This window comes from Panthera tigris, chromosome E3 (genome assembly GCF_018350195.1).
Source record: "Panthera tigris isolate Pti1 chromosome E3, P.tigris_Pti1_mat1.1, whole genome shotgun sequence".
In the NCBI taxonomy this organism is placed as follows: Eukaryota; Metazoa; Chordata; class Mammalia; order Carnivora; family Felidae; genus Panthera; species Panthera tigris.
The window spans coordinates 28,444,483-28,458,762 of NC_056675.1; the positions used below are offsets into that span (position 1 = coordinate 28,444,483).

The following is a 14,280-nucleotide window of genomic DNA, read 5'->3' on the forward strand; positions in this document are numbered from 1 at the left end:
TGGTGGAGTAAGGATCTGAATCCAGGTAATCTGGTGCCACAGTGTGGAGAGGGCCAAGCACACAGTAGGTGCTCAATAAATGTGAATCCTTTCTCCTTTATGCCCCAGGTCCCTGGCCAGCTGAGGCTATCAGGCCATGTGGCTGTGGGCAGCATCTCAATCCCATAAGCCTTCTGGGCAACCTGCCCTGCCTCTTCCTGGGGTCCTAGCCCAAGGAGGAAAGACCTTACGAACATTTAGAAAGCACCCGCGATGTGAAGGCCCGGTGATTTCCATGGTCTGTATGGCAGATCTCATTTAATCCTCTCATCTGTAAGGAGCCAGATTTTACTTCATTCCACAGACGGGTAAACTGGGCTTTCAAGAACAAAGGGACTCTCCCAAGAGCAGCTGTCTAGGAAGCAACTTATGTATTCATTTGCTGGTTGGTTTGTTGAAAACCACCATAACCTAGTGGAAAAGGTTCATGCTTCCTGGTATGCATCAGGGTGATGTGGCTTCTAAGACTTTCATGTGTGTGGACTCTGGCAAGTACCTAACTCTTCTGAGCCCCAGCGTCCTCATCTGTCAAATGGGGACAACAATACCCCGCTTTGTGGGGTTGTTAGAAGGACTAGATTCTCTGTGTAGTAAAGCCCAGAGATCCCTGAAGACAGATTCTTAAATTGGATCACTGTGTCCCCAGCACCTGCAGCAGACATGACACACAGTAGGTGGTCAATATGTTTGTTGAATGAATGAATGAATGAATGAATGAATGTTGGAGTAGGAATGCAAGGGAAGGAGGTGCCTATTTATCCACTCAGTTTATTATTCATTGAGCACCTACTACGTGCTGGGTCCTGTGCTAAGTACTGGGGACAGTCATGAACGAGACAGAGCTGCTGCCCTCACGGAGCTCACAATCTACTGATGGAGACTGATGGTCAAGGACTGACTAAATCGTTTAATTATTAAGAGTGGTAAGTGTTATGAAGGAAGTTATGAGCGATGTGTTAGAGAGAAAGGGAGGAACAGGCCAGGAAGGCTTTTGGGTTCAACCCAACCTGTGCATGAAGATGATATTGGCCGTATGAAGATGGAGGTCAGGTCCAGGCAGGGGGACCCCAAGGGATACAGCCGGGCATAGCCCAGGGACGGAAAATCGGCACCATGGCGAAACTTTACTTGAGCACCTACTGTGTGCCAGGCTCTGAGCTGGGCACAGGTAAGACAAAAGCATCAACTTCCCCCACCCACTGAGCGTGGGTGGGGCCTGGGGTGTGGAGGAGACCATTGCTGGGACCCCTGTGGGACTCAACTTGGTACGATGACCAGTCTTTGTGCCCAGAGAAATAAGTCCTGCAGACAAGGCCCTCCCCCCGCCCTGCTCTTACCTGCCTCTCCTTGCAGGTGGCTGGCTACCAACCTGGAGCTCCTGGGGAACGTGCTGGTGTTGGCAGCCGCCGTGTGTGCAGTGCTGAGCAAGGCCCACCTTAGCGCCGGCCTCGTGGGCTTCTCTGTTTCCGCTGCCCTCCAGGTACACCTGCCTCCCAAGACAGACCCCTGCCAGTCAGACCTTCAAGGACCCAAGTCCAAACCACCAACCAGTGAGGAAAATATAGAGGCTTACCTGGGGTGACCTTCCTGGACCTTGGGCAAGAGTCTTCCCTCGCAGAGCCTCAGTGTGCTCATCCGGAAAATGGGGCAGTAATCTCTTCACTTCAGACATTGTAGAGCCTAGTTGAGATAAGGTATATAGAGTCCATTTCCAGGGTAGTGCTAAATTTTGTTAACTATTAATAATAATATGTCATGTCAGGTCATGATATCTATGAAGGAAAAAATATATATGCAAATAGCATTCTTCTACTGAATTGTTCTGACAGCTTTATAAATATTAACCCATTTAATTCTGCCCACAACCCCATCGGGGATACTGTTATTATCCTCATTTTACATTGAGGCAAAATGATGGGAAATCAGGGGAGAGAAACTCTCAGAATGGAAGTCAGTGGGCCTGAGCCCTGCTGGGTGTCCTTGCGAGAGCCATACACCCTCTCTGGTCCTCTCTTCCCACCTGTATCAAGAGGGGTTGGACAAGCTCCTTTCTACTCTGCATACTCCAGTTCTACTGAAGGAAGGTCCTGGTGATGACAGTCAAAGCCCATCCCCTTACCTGTCCCCACTTCTGCCTCCCGCCCCTGCCTCAGGGGGGCTGATGCAAGCCTGCGATGTCTTCTCCCCCCCCTCCCCCCCCCCAGGTGACCCAGACACTGCAGTGGGCTGTTCGCAGCTGGACAGACCTGGAGAGCAGCATCGTGTCGGTAGAGCGGATGAAGGACTATGTCCAGACACCCAAGGAGGTGACGGGTGGAAGACGGGGACGGGGGTGTGGACCCAGGTCTATGCCTGCTACAGGCTTTAGAGCCCCTGCCACTGAGGGCTGGGGTTGCAGCCAGGGCGACAGTAATGGTTAAGAGCGTGGGGTCTGGAGCCAGGAGAAATCCTGGGTCCTTTGCTTCCTCACTTGGGCAAAGCAGGTCATTCTTCTGAGTGACAGGGGACCATAGGTAACAGCAGTGCAGTAGCAGTAGAACAGCAACATGACGGCACAGACACATCACAGCAACGTTCTAGGCACATCACAGCAAGATGACAATAACGGAAGAGTGACATGGCAAGGTAACAGTGCGGGTGTACTGGGGGGTCAGGTGAGATCCCACGAGAGAGCACTTAGTGTCAGGCACACCGTAGACAGGCCCTACACGCCCACGGCTCTGATGGGCCCCCTTTCACCTCGAGGGGATCGAGGACCTCTTCAAGGTCACAAGAAGAGCACACAGCAGCTAACGACCCCCTAGTGTGCAATCTTGCCCTCCTCACAAAGACAAAGGGGAGAATATTATTCTACCCCTTCTAGAGGAAGACAGAATCTTATTTGACAATTAATAGTGGCTAATAATAATAAAGATAGAGTAGCCAATACCATCATTATTTTTATAATCTCAGAGGTCACTTGTTGATAGCTCTGCTATGTTCCAATGCCCCCAACGACTCTGTAAGATAGCAGTAAATATGCCCATTTTACAGAAGAGGAAACTGAAGCTCAAAGAGAGAGCGGCTCCTCTGACCCTGTGCCCCTCTCCCGTCCCAGGCGCCCTGGAGGCTACCCACCTGTGCAGACCGGTCCCCCTGGCCTCACGGGGGGCAGATCGAGTTCCGGGACTTTGGGCTGAGATACAGACCTGAGCTCCCACTGGCCGTTCGGGGTGTGTCCTTCAAGATCCAAGCCGGAGAGAAGGTGAGTGGCTCTGGCCCGTCTTCCTCCTCCTGGAGGCCAGGCCCAGGGTGGGCAGTGCCCAGGGTCTAGGCCCTGAGCACCAAATGCTTCCTCCACACCCGACTTCAGGCCCTCCACCCTGAAGACCCACCATGCCCTAACTGAAACGATCATCTCCCCCAGACCTGCCGCCATCTTGGCAAATGCCACCACCCACCCACCTTGGTGTCCTGGGTAAGGAGGCGTCTCTCCGACCGCCTTCTTTCTCTTTGCCTCCGACGTGAGTGCTGTAGCAGAGTGCTGGATGTTCCGCATACGTGATCCAGTCTGCACGGGCTCAGTTCCTGGCTTTGCCATGGCTGACCCTGGGCAGGTCACTTTATGTCTTGACCTCAGTTTTTCCATCTGTAAAATGGAAATAACAATGTCAATCTCACAGAGCTCTTGTGAAGTTTCGGTGACCTAACACATGTAAACTGCTTGGAATGGTGCCTGGCACATAGCAAGTGCTGCAGAAATGTTTGCCCGGGGTTTTAGCAATTATCACGTGCACTTTTACTCTGACAACGACCCTACGAAGAAGTGCTAGTATTGTCCCATTTTACAGATGCTTAGGAAACATTTCCCACTTGCATTTCCTTCCTGCCTCCTCCTAGACTGCTCCAGGCCCCCAGTTGAGCCCCCAGCCTCCCATTTAGTCACCTCCAGTCTGTTTTCTGTGATCTTTATTTGGGCATGACATTCCTCTGCTTGAGACCTTCCCCCTGCTCCCAGCTTCCCTTACAGTAAAGCCCAAACTCTTGAGCTTGGCATTCAACTCTCTGCCCAGCTCTTCATTCATTGCCCTGCCAGGGCTCAGCCAACACTTGGGGAGTACTGCCTCACGGGGCCAGGTGGGCACCTGGTGCTGCCCTCAGGGGGTTTACCTGGCATCTTCCCCTTCCCCAAACTCCTGCTTATCCTTCAAGGTTCCACTCAAGTATCACCTCCACCACGAAGCCTGCTCTGATTACCCTGTTGACTTCTATCCCAGGTGGCTTCACGTCCAGAGTCCAGTTATAGAGGGGGCTTTTTCATCACAGTGTATTCAAATTAAGTTTGCTCAGTTGCATTATTTCCAAGACCAGACAGTGAGCCCTGTGGAGCAAGGATTCCTTAATTTCTCTATTCCTCATGCCTAGAAGAGTTGCCTGTCATACAGTGGGTAACACGATTCATTTACTTTTTTTTTTTGTTTATTTTTGAGAGAGAGAGAGATTGAACATGGAAGAAGGGCAGAGAGAGAGGGGGCTACAGGGTCTAAAGCAGGCTCTGTGCTGTCAGCACAGAGCCTGACGCGGGGCTCAAACTCATGTACCGTGAGATCACGACCTGAGCCAAAGTTGGACGCTTAACCGACTGAGCCACCCAGATGGCCCATATTTCATTCACTTCTTAAACATATAGTGTTGAGCCTCCAGCGAGTGTTGGACATTGAGAACGCAGCAGTAAATGCTGAGGACGGATGGGGGCAGGAACAATGATGGGCAGATGGACGGAAGGATGGAAAAACGGGGTGGGGGGGTGGGGGTATAGCAGGAAGTGTGGGTGAGTGGACAGAAAGATGGGAGAGATGAGGCACAAAGGGGAGAAGATAGAGAACTATGTACAGAAAGAAGGCTGGATGGAATGGGTGGACATATGGAAAGGTGGACAGATGGACAAATGCTCAAAGGATAATGGATAGATGGATGTATCTTGGATGCAAGGGAAACACCTCGCAGAGATGCCCAGGGACCCTCCGGGCTTCTGGGCAGACGTGGTCGGAACGAGTCTTGCCCTCCCATCCCCTGGCAGGTGGGCATCGTTGGCAGGACGGGGGCCGGGAAGTCCTCCCTGGCCGGGGGCCTCCTGCGGCTCCTGGAGGCGGCCGAGGGTGGGATTTGGATCGACGGGGTCCCCATCACCCACGTAGGGCTGCACACGCTGCGGTCCAGGATCACCATCATCCCCCAGGTGAGGCCCGGGGCACAGGGTGGGCAGAGGTGGGAGGCGTGGCTGGGCCCGGCTCTGACCCACTGCCCCTTCCGGCCAGGACCCTACCCTGTTCCCTGGCTCGCTTCGGATGAATCTGGACATGCTGCAGGAGCACTCGGACCAAGCCGTCTGGGAGGCCTTGGACACGGTGCAGCTCAGAGCCCTGGTGGCCAGCCTGCCTGGCCAGCTGCAGTATGAGTGTGCTGACCAAGGTTGCAACCTGAGGTAGGCTTGCCCCGCCACGACCAGGGCCTGGGAGGAGCTGCGTGGAGAGGCGAGTGTGGCTGAGGCTCCCCGCACTGCCCTGTCCCCAGGGTAACATGCCCTGGAAACCTGCCTCCCCCACGGGACTACCAGCTTCATTCTGTTAGTACTCACAGGATGAATCCCGTCCCTCATCAGCAATTCTGAACTCCAACACAGTCTCTGAATATCCGGTTTTGTTTTCCTCAATTCAGTTCCTCAATTTATTTGGGTGGCAAAACCCAACCCTTACTGACACAAGGCTACTTATAGTCTATTTATCCCTCTCAGCATTTCTTTTGCTACAAAAGTATCGTGTTTGATGTGGGCACGAATTCCACTCTCACTGTGGGTTCTAAGTAACATATGGTATATGTTTCTTTCTGAAGAAATTTTAGGGGCGCCTGGGTGGCTCAGTTGGTTGAGCGTCTGACTCTTGGTTTCAGCTCAAGTCATGATCCCAGGGTCATGGGATTGAGGCCTGTACCACGCTCCGTGTTGAGTGTGGATCCTGCTTAAGATTCTCTCTTTCACCCCACCCCCCCGCCCCTCTCCCCCACTCGTGCTCTTGCTCTCTCTCAAAAAGAAAAAAAAAGAAATTTTAGTTGTGGTAAAATACACCTAACATAAAATTTAGCATCAAAAAAATTTTTTTAATATTTATTTTTGAGAGAGACAGAGCGTGAGCGGGGGAGGGGGAGAGAGAGAGGGAGACACAGACTCCAAAGCAGGCTCCAGGCTCTGAGCTATCAGTACAGAGCCCGACCCAGGGCTCAAGCTTATGAACTGCGAGATAGTGACCTGAGCCAAAGTCGGATGCTTAACCAACTGAGCCACCCAGGTGCCCCAACCATTTTTTTTTTTCTTTACTAGAATACACTCATCTTTATTCATAAATACTGGAAAATAGGGCCTACTTATTTATTTATTTTTTTTTACTTTGCATCCAAGTTAGTTAGCATATAGTGCAACAATGATTTCAGTAGATTCCTTAATGCTCCCTACCCATTTAGCCCATCCCCCCCCACCCCTCCAGTAACCCTCTGTTTGTTCTCTATTTTTAAGAGTCTCTTATGTTTTGTCCCCTTCCCTGTTTTTATCTTATTTTTGCTTCCCTTCCCTTATGTTCATCTGTTTTGTATCTTAAATTCCTCATATGAATGAAGTCACATGATATTTGTCTTTCTCTCACTAATTTCGCTTAGCATAATACCCTCTGGTTCCATCGACATAGTTATAAATGGCCAACCATTTTTTAATGTACAATTCATAGTGTTAAATACATTCACATAATTATGTGACCCATTTCCAGAACTTTTCCATCTTGCAAAACTGAAACTCTGTACCCATGAAAAAACAATTCTAGGAGCAACTGGGTGGCTCAGTTGGTCGAGTGTCCAACTTCGGCTCAGGTCATGATATCCCAGTTCATGAGTTCAAGCCCCATGTCAGACTCACTGCTGTCAGCTCAGAGCCTGCTTGGGATCTCTCTGTCCCTTTCTCTCTCTGCCCTTTACCTGCTCACACACACACTCTCTCTCTCTCTCTCTCAAAAGGAAAATAAGCCTTAAAAAAATTCTATTTTCCCCTGCCCACAGCCTCCAGCACCCCCCATTCTGCTTCCTGTTTCTGTGACTTTGACTACGCTGGGTACCTCATTTAAGGGGAGTATTACAGTATTCGCCTTTTGTGACTGGCTCGTTTCACTCAGCATAATGTCCTCAAGGCTCATCAGTATTGCAGCATGTGCCAGAATTCCCTTCCTTTTTAAGGCCGAATACTATTCCATTGTGGGGACGGACCACATTTTTCTTGCCCATTCCTTCACGGATGGACGCCTGCGTGCCTTTTTGAAAACAAAGACGTTCTGGATCCTAAAACCCCATCTTCCCCCAGAGGTGTGAGGGTAAGAGGCTGTGGGTGACAGCCTCATCAGAGCTTCTGCTCACTAGAGAAGCAGTGTAGTTTGGTGGCTGAGAGTTTAGACACGCGTCAAATCTAGCCTCCCCCAGTTACCAGCTCTAGGACCTTGGGCAAGTTCATCTTCTCTGCCCAAGAGAGAAGTGAGTGAAAAGAGAACTATAGTGAGTATCTCCTTCCTGTTCGAGGATTGACTTATACGTGTTAAGTTGCAGACACAGTGCCTGGATGGAGGGAAAAATAATGTTTCCCTGTAAACCTCAGAGAGGCCCCCTCACGAATCCCCTTCTGCAGGATTGGCTTATGAGGCTTGAAAGTTGCCCCGGGGTCACCCAGCTCGCCAGGGGCGTGGCCATAGCGGGTCCTGGTTCCCCAGAGACGCTGCTGGAAGGCTTCGCCGTGAGAAGGAAGACCGCCCCAGACAGCCTTGGGCCTCCAGGGTCAGGGGTGTCACGGACTGTGTGACCTTCAGTTGCAACTGTGTGCTGTGTGCTGGGGCCTTACTCTGTGACAAGCACACTGCTAAGCACTTTTATCGGGCTTCTTTGGCCCTGCACCCTGATAAGTCACAAGACTCATTGGTACAGTAACTACCTTTGCGGTCACCGTGAGACGTGAGTCAAGACATGCACAGGCACGTAGGCTATGTCTGGCACAAGATAAAGAGCACCGAGTAGAAGTGGAAATAGGCATTTCACTGGGGGAGAGGACCTGAGGCACGGGGGTTTGAATGTCTTGCCTGGAGTCTCCCTGCTCAAAAAATGGCAGGAAGGGGATTCCTGCCAGCTCTGTGGACTGGGGACCCTCGTGAAGGAGTGTGTGTACCTGCCCCACTAACTTCTGCAGCTGTCGGGGGATCCGTTTGTGGGCAGGCCCTGCAAGTCCTGAGATGCAGGTAGAGAAACGTCGGGCCTGACCGTCCCACTCCTTCCCAGTGTGGGCCAGAAGCAGCTCCTGTGTCTGGCACGTGCCCTTCTCCGGAAAACCCAGATCCTCATCCTGGACGAGGCCACAGCCGCCGTGGACCCGGGGACGGAGCTCCAGATGCAGGCCGCCCTCAGGAGCTCGTTTGCCCAGTGCACAGTGCTGGTCATTGCCCACCGCCTGCGCTCTGTGATGGACTGTGCCAGGTAAGCACCCTTCCCCGAGTAGGCCCTCTCCCCGCTCCGCCCCCATGGGCGTAGAGGAAGGCATCAGGGTTTAGAGCCGCACGGGCACTGGAATGGGTTATCACGTGCGCACTGTACAGGTGGCAAAACTGAGGCCCAGCAGGGAGGAGATGAGCCCAAGAACACGTGCCCAGAAGATGCTTCCAACCTAGCCGTCAGGGTCAGGAAACCGCAGGGAAGGCCGGACTTTGCCAGAGCAGACATGCTGGGCTTTCACTGGTGCAAGCGCTCGGGCGGATTGGGCCGGTAAGGGTTCCCCATTGTCCTCTCTCCTGCAGGGTGCTGGTCATGGACAAGGGGCAGGTGGCAGAGAGTGGCAGCCCGGTCCAGCTGCTGGCCCAGAAGGGCATGTTTCACAGGCTGGCACAGGAGTCAGGCCTAGTCTGAGCCCTCTGCCCTCGCCTCGCCAACCCGGAGAGACTGCTGTGCCTTGGAGGTACAGGTGACCCAGGGGTCGTCAGTGGCACCTTAGTATTGGATCTAGACCCCTCTGATCTCTGGGAGGAAAATGGCAGAGAAAATGGCCGATCATCACAAACCCAGGAGGACACAGCAACACCCAGGTTGGCCTGATGAGGGCTCATCCTGCCGCATCCACCCTGGAGGGGCTCCCTGTGCTGCCCACCCGTTGGCCGCACCTGAGGACCTTGGAAACCTGCACATGTCTGGGCTCCACCGCAGACCAAAGAAATCAGCATCTCTGGGGCTGGGGGGCCGGGACCGTGGTGTGTGTGTGCCTTTTACAAACCACCCTCTTAATTCTGAGATGGTTGTCGAGTGACAAGCAACGACAAGAATCCAGAAAGTTCCTGCGTAGCTTTACTCTGTTTCCCCCACTAGTAACATCTTGAAAAACGATAGTATAATATCATAACCAGGATGTTGATAGTGGTACAATCGGCCGATCTTGTTCAGATTTCCTGCTTTTACGTGGATGTGTGTGTGTATGTGTGTGTGTGTGTGCACGCGCATTTCTACGGAGGCTCCTGCAGCTACCCCCACCAGACGGGATGCTGAACGTTTCCATGACCACAGGAACCCCTCTGCTTGCTTTCGTAACCATACCCACCTCCCTCTGCCCACAACTGCTGACGCGTTCTCCATTTTGATACCTGTTTTTATTTAATTTATCTTGAGAGAGAGGGCACGAGCAGGGGAGGGACAGGAGAGGGAGAGAGAGAGAATCCCAAGCAGGCCCCACGCTGCCAGCGCAGAGCCCGACGCGGGGCTCAAACTCATGAACCACAAGATCGTGATCTGAGCCAAAACCAAGAGTCAGACGCTTAACCGACTGAGCCACTCAGGCGCCCCTTGGGACGTATTTTCAAAGCTTCCGGAGTATTCCACACCTCTTGGTGCCCCCCTACCCTCGGAGATGAGCCCCTAGGAGCGTCTTATCTGAACTGTCGCACCAGCCACACAACCCACACCAAGAGCAGACCGTCCTGGGAATGAGCACCTGCACACTTTCAACTCCATAAATAGGGTTCGCGGAGCCAGCCCCCCCCAGACTCCCACTGAGAGAATCTCCTCACCGCACACACTTCCTCCGTTTGTTGAAGACCAAATTCCAGCTCCCCAGGGGAGTCCCAATGGTGGTTGGGATGTCCAGAGCAGCCAGAGGCCTGGATAGGGATGGTTCAGGGCTCGCTTTCATGAGGGGGAGTCACCATGCGCCATGCTGCTCGGGCCGGTTTCCCATGGCACTCGGAAATCGGATACAGGGCTCCTAAAACTGGCTTCGGGCACCAGGCAAGGGGGACAAGAGTCTAAAATAGCCCAGCCTGAGGCCACACAGGCATATAGCTGTGAAGGGAAGCCTGAGAAAGGAGTCAAGTCCCTGGACCAGAACTTGAGGCCAGCCCCACGGTTCTTTAGTGACCTCACGGCATGGCTGCAGAGGTGAGCTGGGCACCAAATGCACGCCTGATCAATGTTCACTATAGTCATCAATCCTGTTCTGAGGACCTCCGTGGGTCCTCCAGGGGGTAAAGGCTTTACACACCAGGATCTTTTTAACCACATCACTCTTTAAAAAATGTTTATTTATTTTGAGAGAGAGAGAGAGAGAGAGAGAGAGTGCTGGGGAGGGGGAGAGAGCATCTTAAGCGGGGTGCAGGCTCAGCGTGGAGTCCAATGTGGCTCTCCATCCCATGACCCTGAGATCATGTCCTGAGCCGAAATTAAGAGTCAGGTGCCAGGCGCCCTTTAACTGCATCACTGTTGACAGGTGGGCTGCTAATTCTGTGTTGGGATGGACGTTCAGCAGCAGCCCTGGCCTCTTTACTAGAGGCCAATAGCATTGTCACCTCCAGTTGTGACAAAAATGTCTCTAGATGCTGCCACTGTCCCCCGGGGGATCAATCAGCTGGTGAGAGGCACTGGGCCTACCCGACCCGTGGTTAATCCGCTGAGACGTGGACAATGGCTGTGTTGGTATATCAAGAGGGGCCTGTGGACACCCACCTGCTTGCTGGGACCCGGAGCCCGCCCTGTCCCAGCCCAGTCATGGAGACTTTCAGCTGGTCCATTCAACATAGGGTTTTCAGCCCAGAGTAAACCAAATCTAGATCTAATGGCAGTGCCTACCTCCCTTTGCCAAGGGGCAGCCAGAAGCTCATTCTGTCGCCTTGCAAGCAGAGTGGGAGATCTGCGTCCCTCACCTGCCCCTGGTCATGCCTACAAGGGGCCGGCCCCACCATCACTAGCACCTCCCAGCTCTGTTTTATAAACGAGGAAACTGAGGCTCAGTGAGTTCACATGACCTGCCAATGTCGCCCAGCTTGTAAGTGGCCGAGTGGGGCTCTGCTCCTGGGTCTATTTACCACCACAGCCCAGGACGTGGCGTGGGGGGCGTCTGCCCAACTTTGAAGCAGAGGAAGGGACCAGACACAGCACTTTCCATTTCTCTACTTGGAACGGAACCCCCTGACGTCCGGGCAGAGCGACCGCAGGCCAAAGAGGCAGCCGCTGCGTGTTTGGCAAACTCTCTGGGGGTCATTCGAAGGCTTCTTTCATGGAGAGAGGTGGTTGGCCAGCAGGCAGAGCGTGCCCCCAGGGAGCCAGCGGTAAAGAGGCTGTTGTTGGGCCCACACCACGGCTTCCTGGAGACCGGCCTGCAGGGGCCACCCAGGCCATCCGTCCCCCTGCCACAGGCTGGGGTGGGGGTGGGGGTGGGGGGGAGGAATACAGATGCAGGAAAAGCCATGTACAGACCTTCTGTGGTCAGTGCCGGTCTCAGTAGGTCCCTTACCTTCACCTGTGTCCCCTCCCGTCACTGCAAACGCTTACCAAGCCCTGCCCCAATGCCTGCCACAGCCTTCTAGGGAATCCTTACAACGGGAGGAGGAAAGTCCCATCATTATCCCCTTACTAGGATGCTTTGAGGAGGCCCCTTTTACAGATGAGAAAATGGAGATAGCATAGGGATCCGAACCCAGGTGGCCGGGCTCCAGAGCTCATGTCCTATCCACTGTACCACACTGCCTCTCGCACACTTCGTTAGCTCTAAAACACCAGCTCGCTGCTGGTTGAATTCCACTCTGGTATCCCACCAGAAGCGAAGGAAAGGGCTCCTTTCCTTTTTTTTTTCCTCTTGGTTTATTTATTTAGAGAGAGAGAGAAAGAGAGAGAGCGAGCGCACAAGTGGGGCAGGGGCAGAGAGGGAGAGAGAACTCCAAGCAGACTCCACGCAGTCAGCACAGAGCCCAACTCAGGGCTCGAACTCATGAGCTGTGAGATCATGACCTGAGCTGAGATCAAGAGTCGGATGCTGAACCAACTGAGCCCCCCCCAGGTGCCCCAGGGCCCCCCTTGCCTTCTCGAGGCAAGGGATTTGTTCATGTGTCTTCACTGTGTCTCCCAGCACCTGGCATGGTGTGTAGCAAACAAGAGGGCTCAGTAAATGACAACTGCATGACTGGATGGATGGACGGATGGACGGATGGACAAAGGAATGAATCCTACATCCTCATGTAGGACGGTGTCCTGAGGGCTGGCTGTGGTGCTGGGTGCTTTACCTGGATCTTTTTCCATCCCCACACCCACCTGGCCTGGTGGACATAAGGATCCCAGCTGTACCAAGGAAGAAACCACAGGTGCCGAAAGGCAAGTTCTCGAGTCCCCGATGACTTCGCACTTGGCTCACGGCCCGGCACAGAGGGCTTGTCCTGGATCAGAGAACCCAGTCACTTGGATACATGCTCCATGGCCGTGGTGGGCCATTCATCAGGGAATAAACAGATCAACCCCCTGCTCTCACAGAGCAGCCACTGTACCACCACCAGGGGAGGGACCAGCAAGAGGCAAGACCCTCTTGGTCTTGCATCCTTGGGCCTGCATCCTGCACCCTGGAACACCAGCAGAGTGTGACTTGTGGCTGGAGAGGTCAGTGAGGTGGCCAGAAGGGAGCTGCGGGCAGAGGTCATGGGAAGCCAGATTACGTGGGGTGTCTGGGTGCCGAGATGGGGATCGCAGGAGGGTTGTGATGTGATTTTTTTACAGACTTACTGCAGGGAGGGGGCGGCCAGGGCAAAAGCAGGGAAACCACTGAGGTGGTGGCTGTCACAGGAACATGAGAGAGAGACCAGCGTGGCAGGAATGGGAGGGAAGAGAAGCGGTCTGATTGGGAGTGTTTTTCTGGAATGAGCTGCAGGACCCGCACGGGGGTGCGAGAATGAACGGCGGACAAGAGCTCAACACTGGGAGGCACCATGTCCACTGCCCGCTCCCCTCTGGCCCAGGGGTCCCTTCCCGTGCGAGCAACGCTACGCACTGAGCCCAGGGCCCGGCACACGGCAGGTGCCGTCTCCCTCCACGTTAGGAAAGCGCTCAACCGGACCATACCTGGACGAGCAGGCGCCCCTGCCCCAACCCTGGCGCTTCTGGCTTCCACCTTCTTCAGGGTTAATGCGGCTTGCGGCCTTCTCTTCGTAAAGCAGAAGGAGCTCTGACTCAGGCCTGAGACCCTCTGGAGTCCCAGTTGTCTCACAATGCACACCCGTAGGCACACGCTCAGATACCTGTTTAATAGACCCGGCTTGGGGTTTTAGTGATTCAGGGTCAGGCTCCACAGAGACAGGAGACAGGAGCACACCTCCCTTCTCAGACTGACACCCACCCCCCAACCCCTGCCCCGACCCGACACGCATAAATACCTCCTTCCAATGGTAACACCCCGACGGGAGCCCTGTACTGAACACTCAGGCTTCAGTCCCTAAATGCAACAACGTGCGAGGCAAATGTGTCAGTCCAGGGACAGCAATGTCGGAGGGAAGACCGGCAGGGTCAGGAAACTCCCTCTGCACATTTACTTGGTGCACGGTTTTAGGGTGCAGCAGAAATGGCCTGCTCCCCAACTACAGGGAATTCTTCACCATCGAGACTCGCCCAGTTCAAACTCAGAAACCGAACATGCAGCCTCACTCACGCACTATCCAAACCCCAGAAAACATGCGAATGACTCCAGGGAGAGGTACTGCTCTCCCTTACACGCCCCTGCACTTCCCAGCCTCTTTTGCGGTGTGGTTGGGGCCGTATGATTCGGGCCAACGGGCTGAGTGGAGCTGACTTGTGTGGCTTCTGGTTTGGGACACTGAAAAATGGGTGTCCATCACCCGCACGTTCCCCTCCCCTGCTGTGGCCTCTGGAAGCCAGCCCTCTGGAGGTGAT

The 14,280-nt window shown here is 53.8% G+C and overlaps 1 protein-coding gene and 1 long non-coding RNA gene across 3 annotated transcripts in view; one reads left to right on the forward strand and one right to left on the reverse strand.

Annotated features, from left to right (window-relative positions):
* The window catches only part of ABCC6 (ATP binding cassette subfamily C member 6), a 51,474-nt gene extending 41,870 nt beyond the window's left edge, over positions 1 to 9,604 (forward strand). For both annotated transcript variants that reach the window (XM_042971139.1, XM_042971138.1), the window contains exons 25-31: positions 1,393 to 1,519; positions 2,244 to 2,345; positions 3,137 to 3,283; positions 5,099 to 5,257; positions 5,337 to 5,503; positions 8,377 to 8,571; positions 8,889 to 9,604. In XM_042971139.1, coding sequence (XP_042827073.1) covers positions 1,393 to 1,519; positions 2,244 to 2,345; positions 3,137 to 3,283; positions 5,099 to 5,257; positions 5,337 to 5,503; positions 8,377 to 8,571; positions 8,889 to 8,997 — 1,006 coding nt within the window. In that variant the 3' untranslated portion in view covers positions 8,998 to 9,604. The remainder of the gene's footprint in view (positions 1 to 1,392; positions 1,520 to 2,243; positions 2,346 to 3,136; positions 3,284 to 5,098; positions 5,258 to 5,336; positions 5,504 to 8,376; positions 8,572 to 8,888) is intronic.
* Positions 1,425 to 14,081, reverse strand: LOC122234536. Its single transcript, XR_006212305.1, has 3 exons — positions 12,658 to 14,081; positions 3,484 to 3,667; positions 1,425 to 1,719 (listed from the first exon to the last, which is right to left on the reverse strand). It is a non-coding gene; the product is annotated as an uncharacterized LOC122234536 (long non-coding RNA).
* Between the last annotated feature and the right edge of the window lie 199 nt (positions 14,082 to 14,280).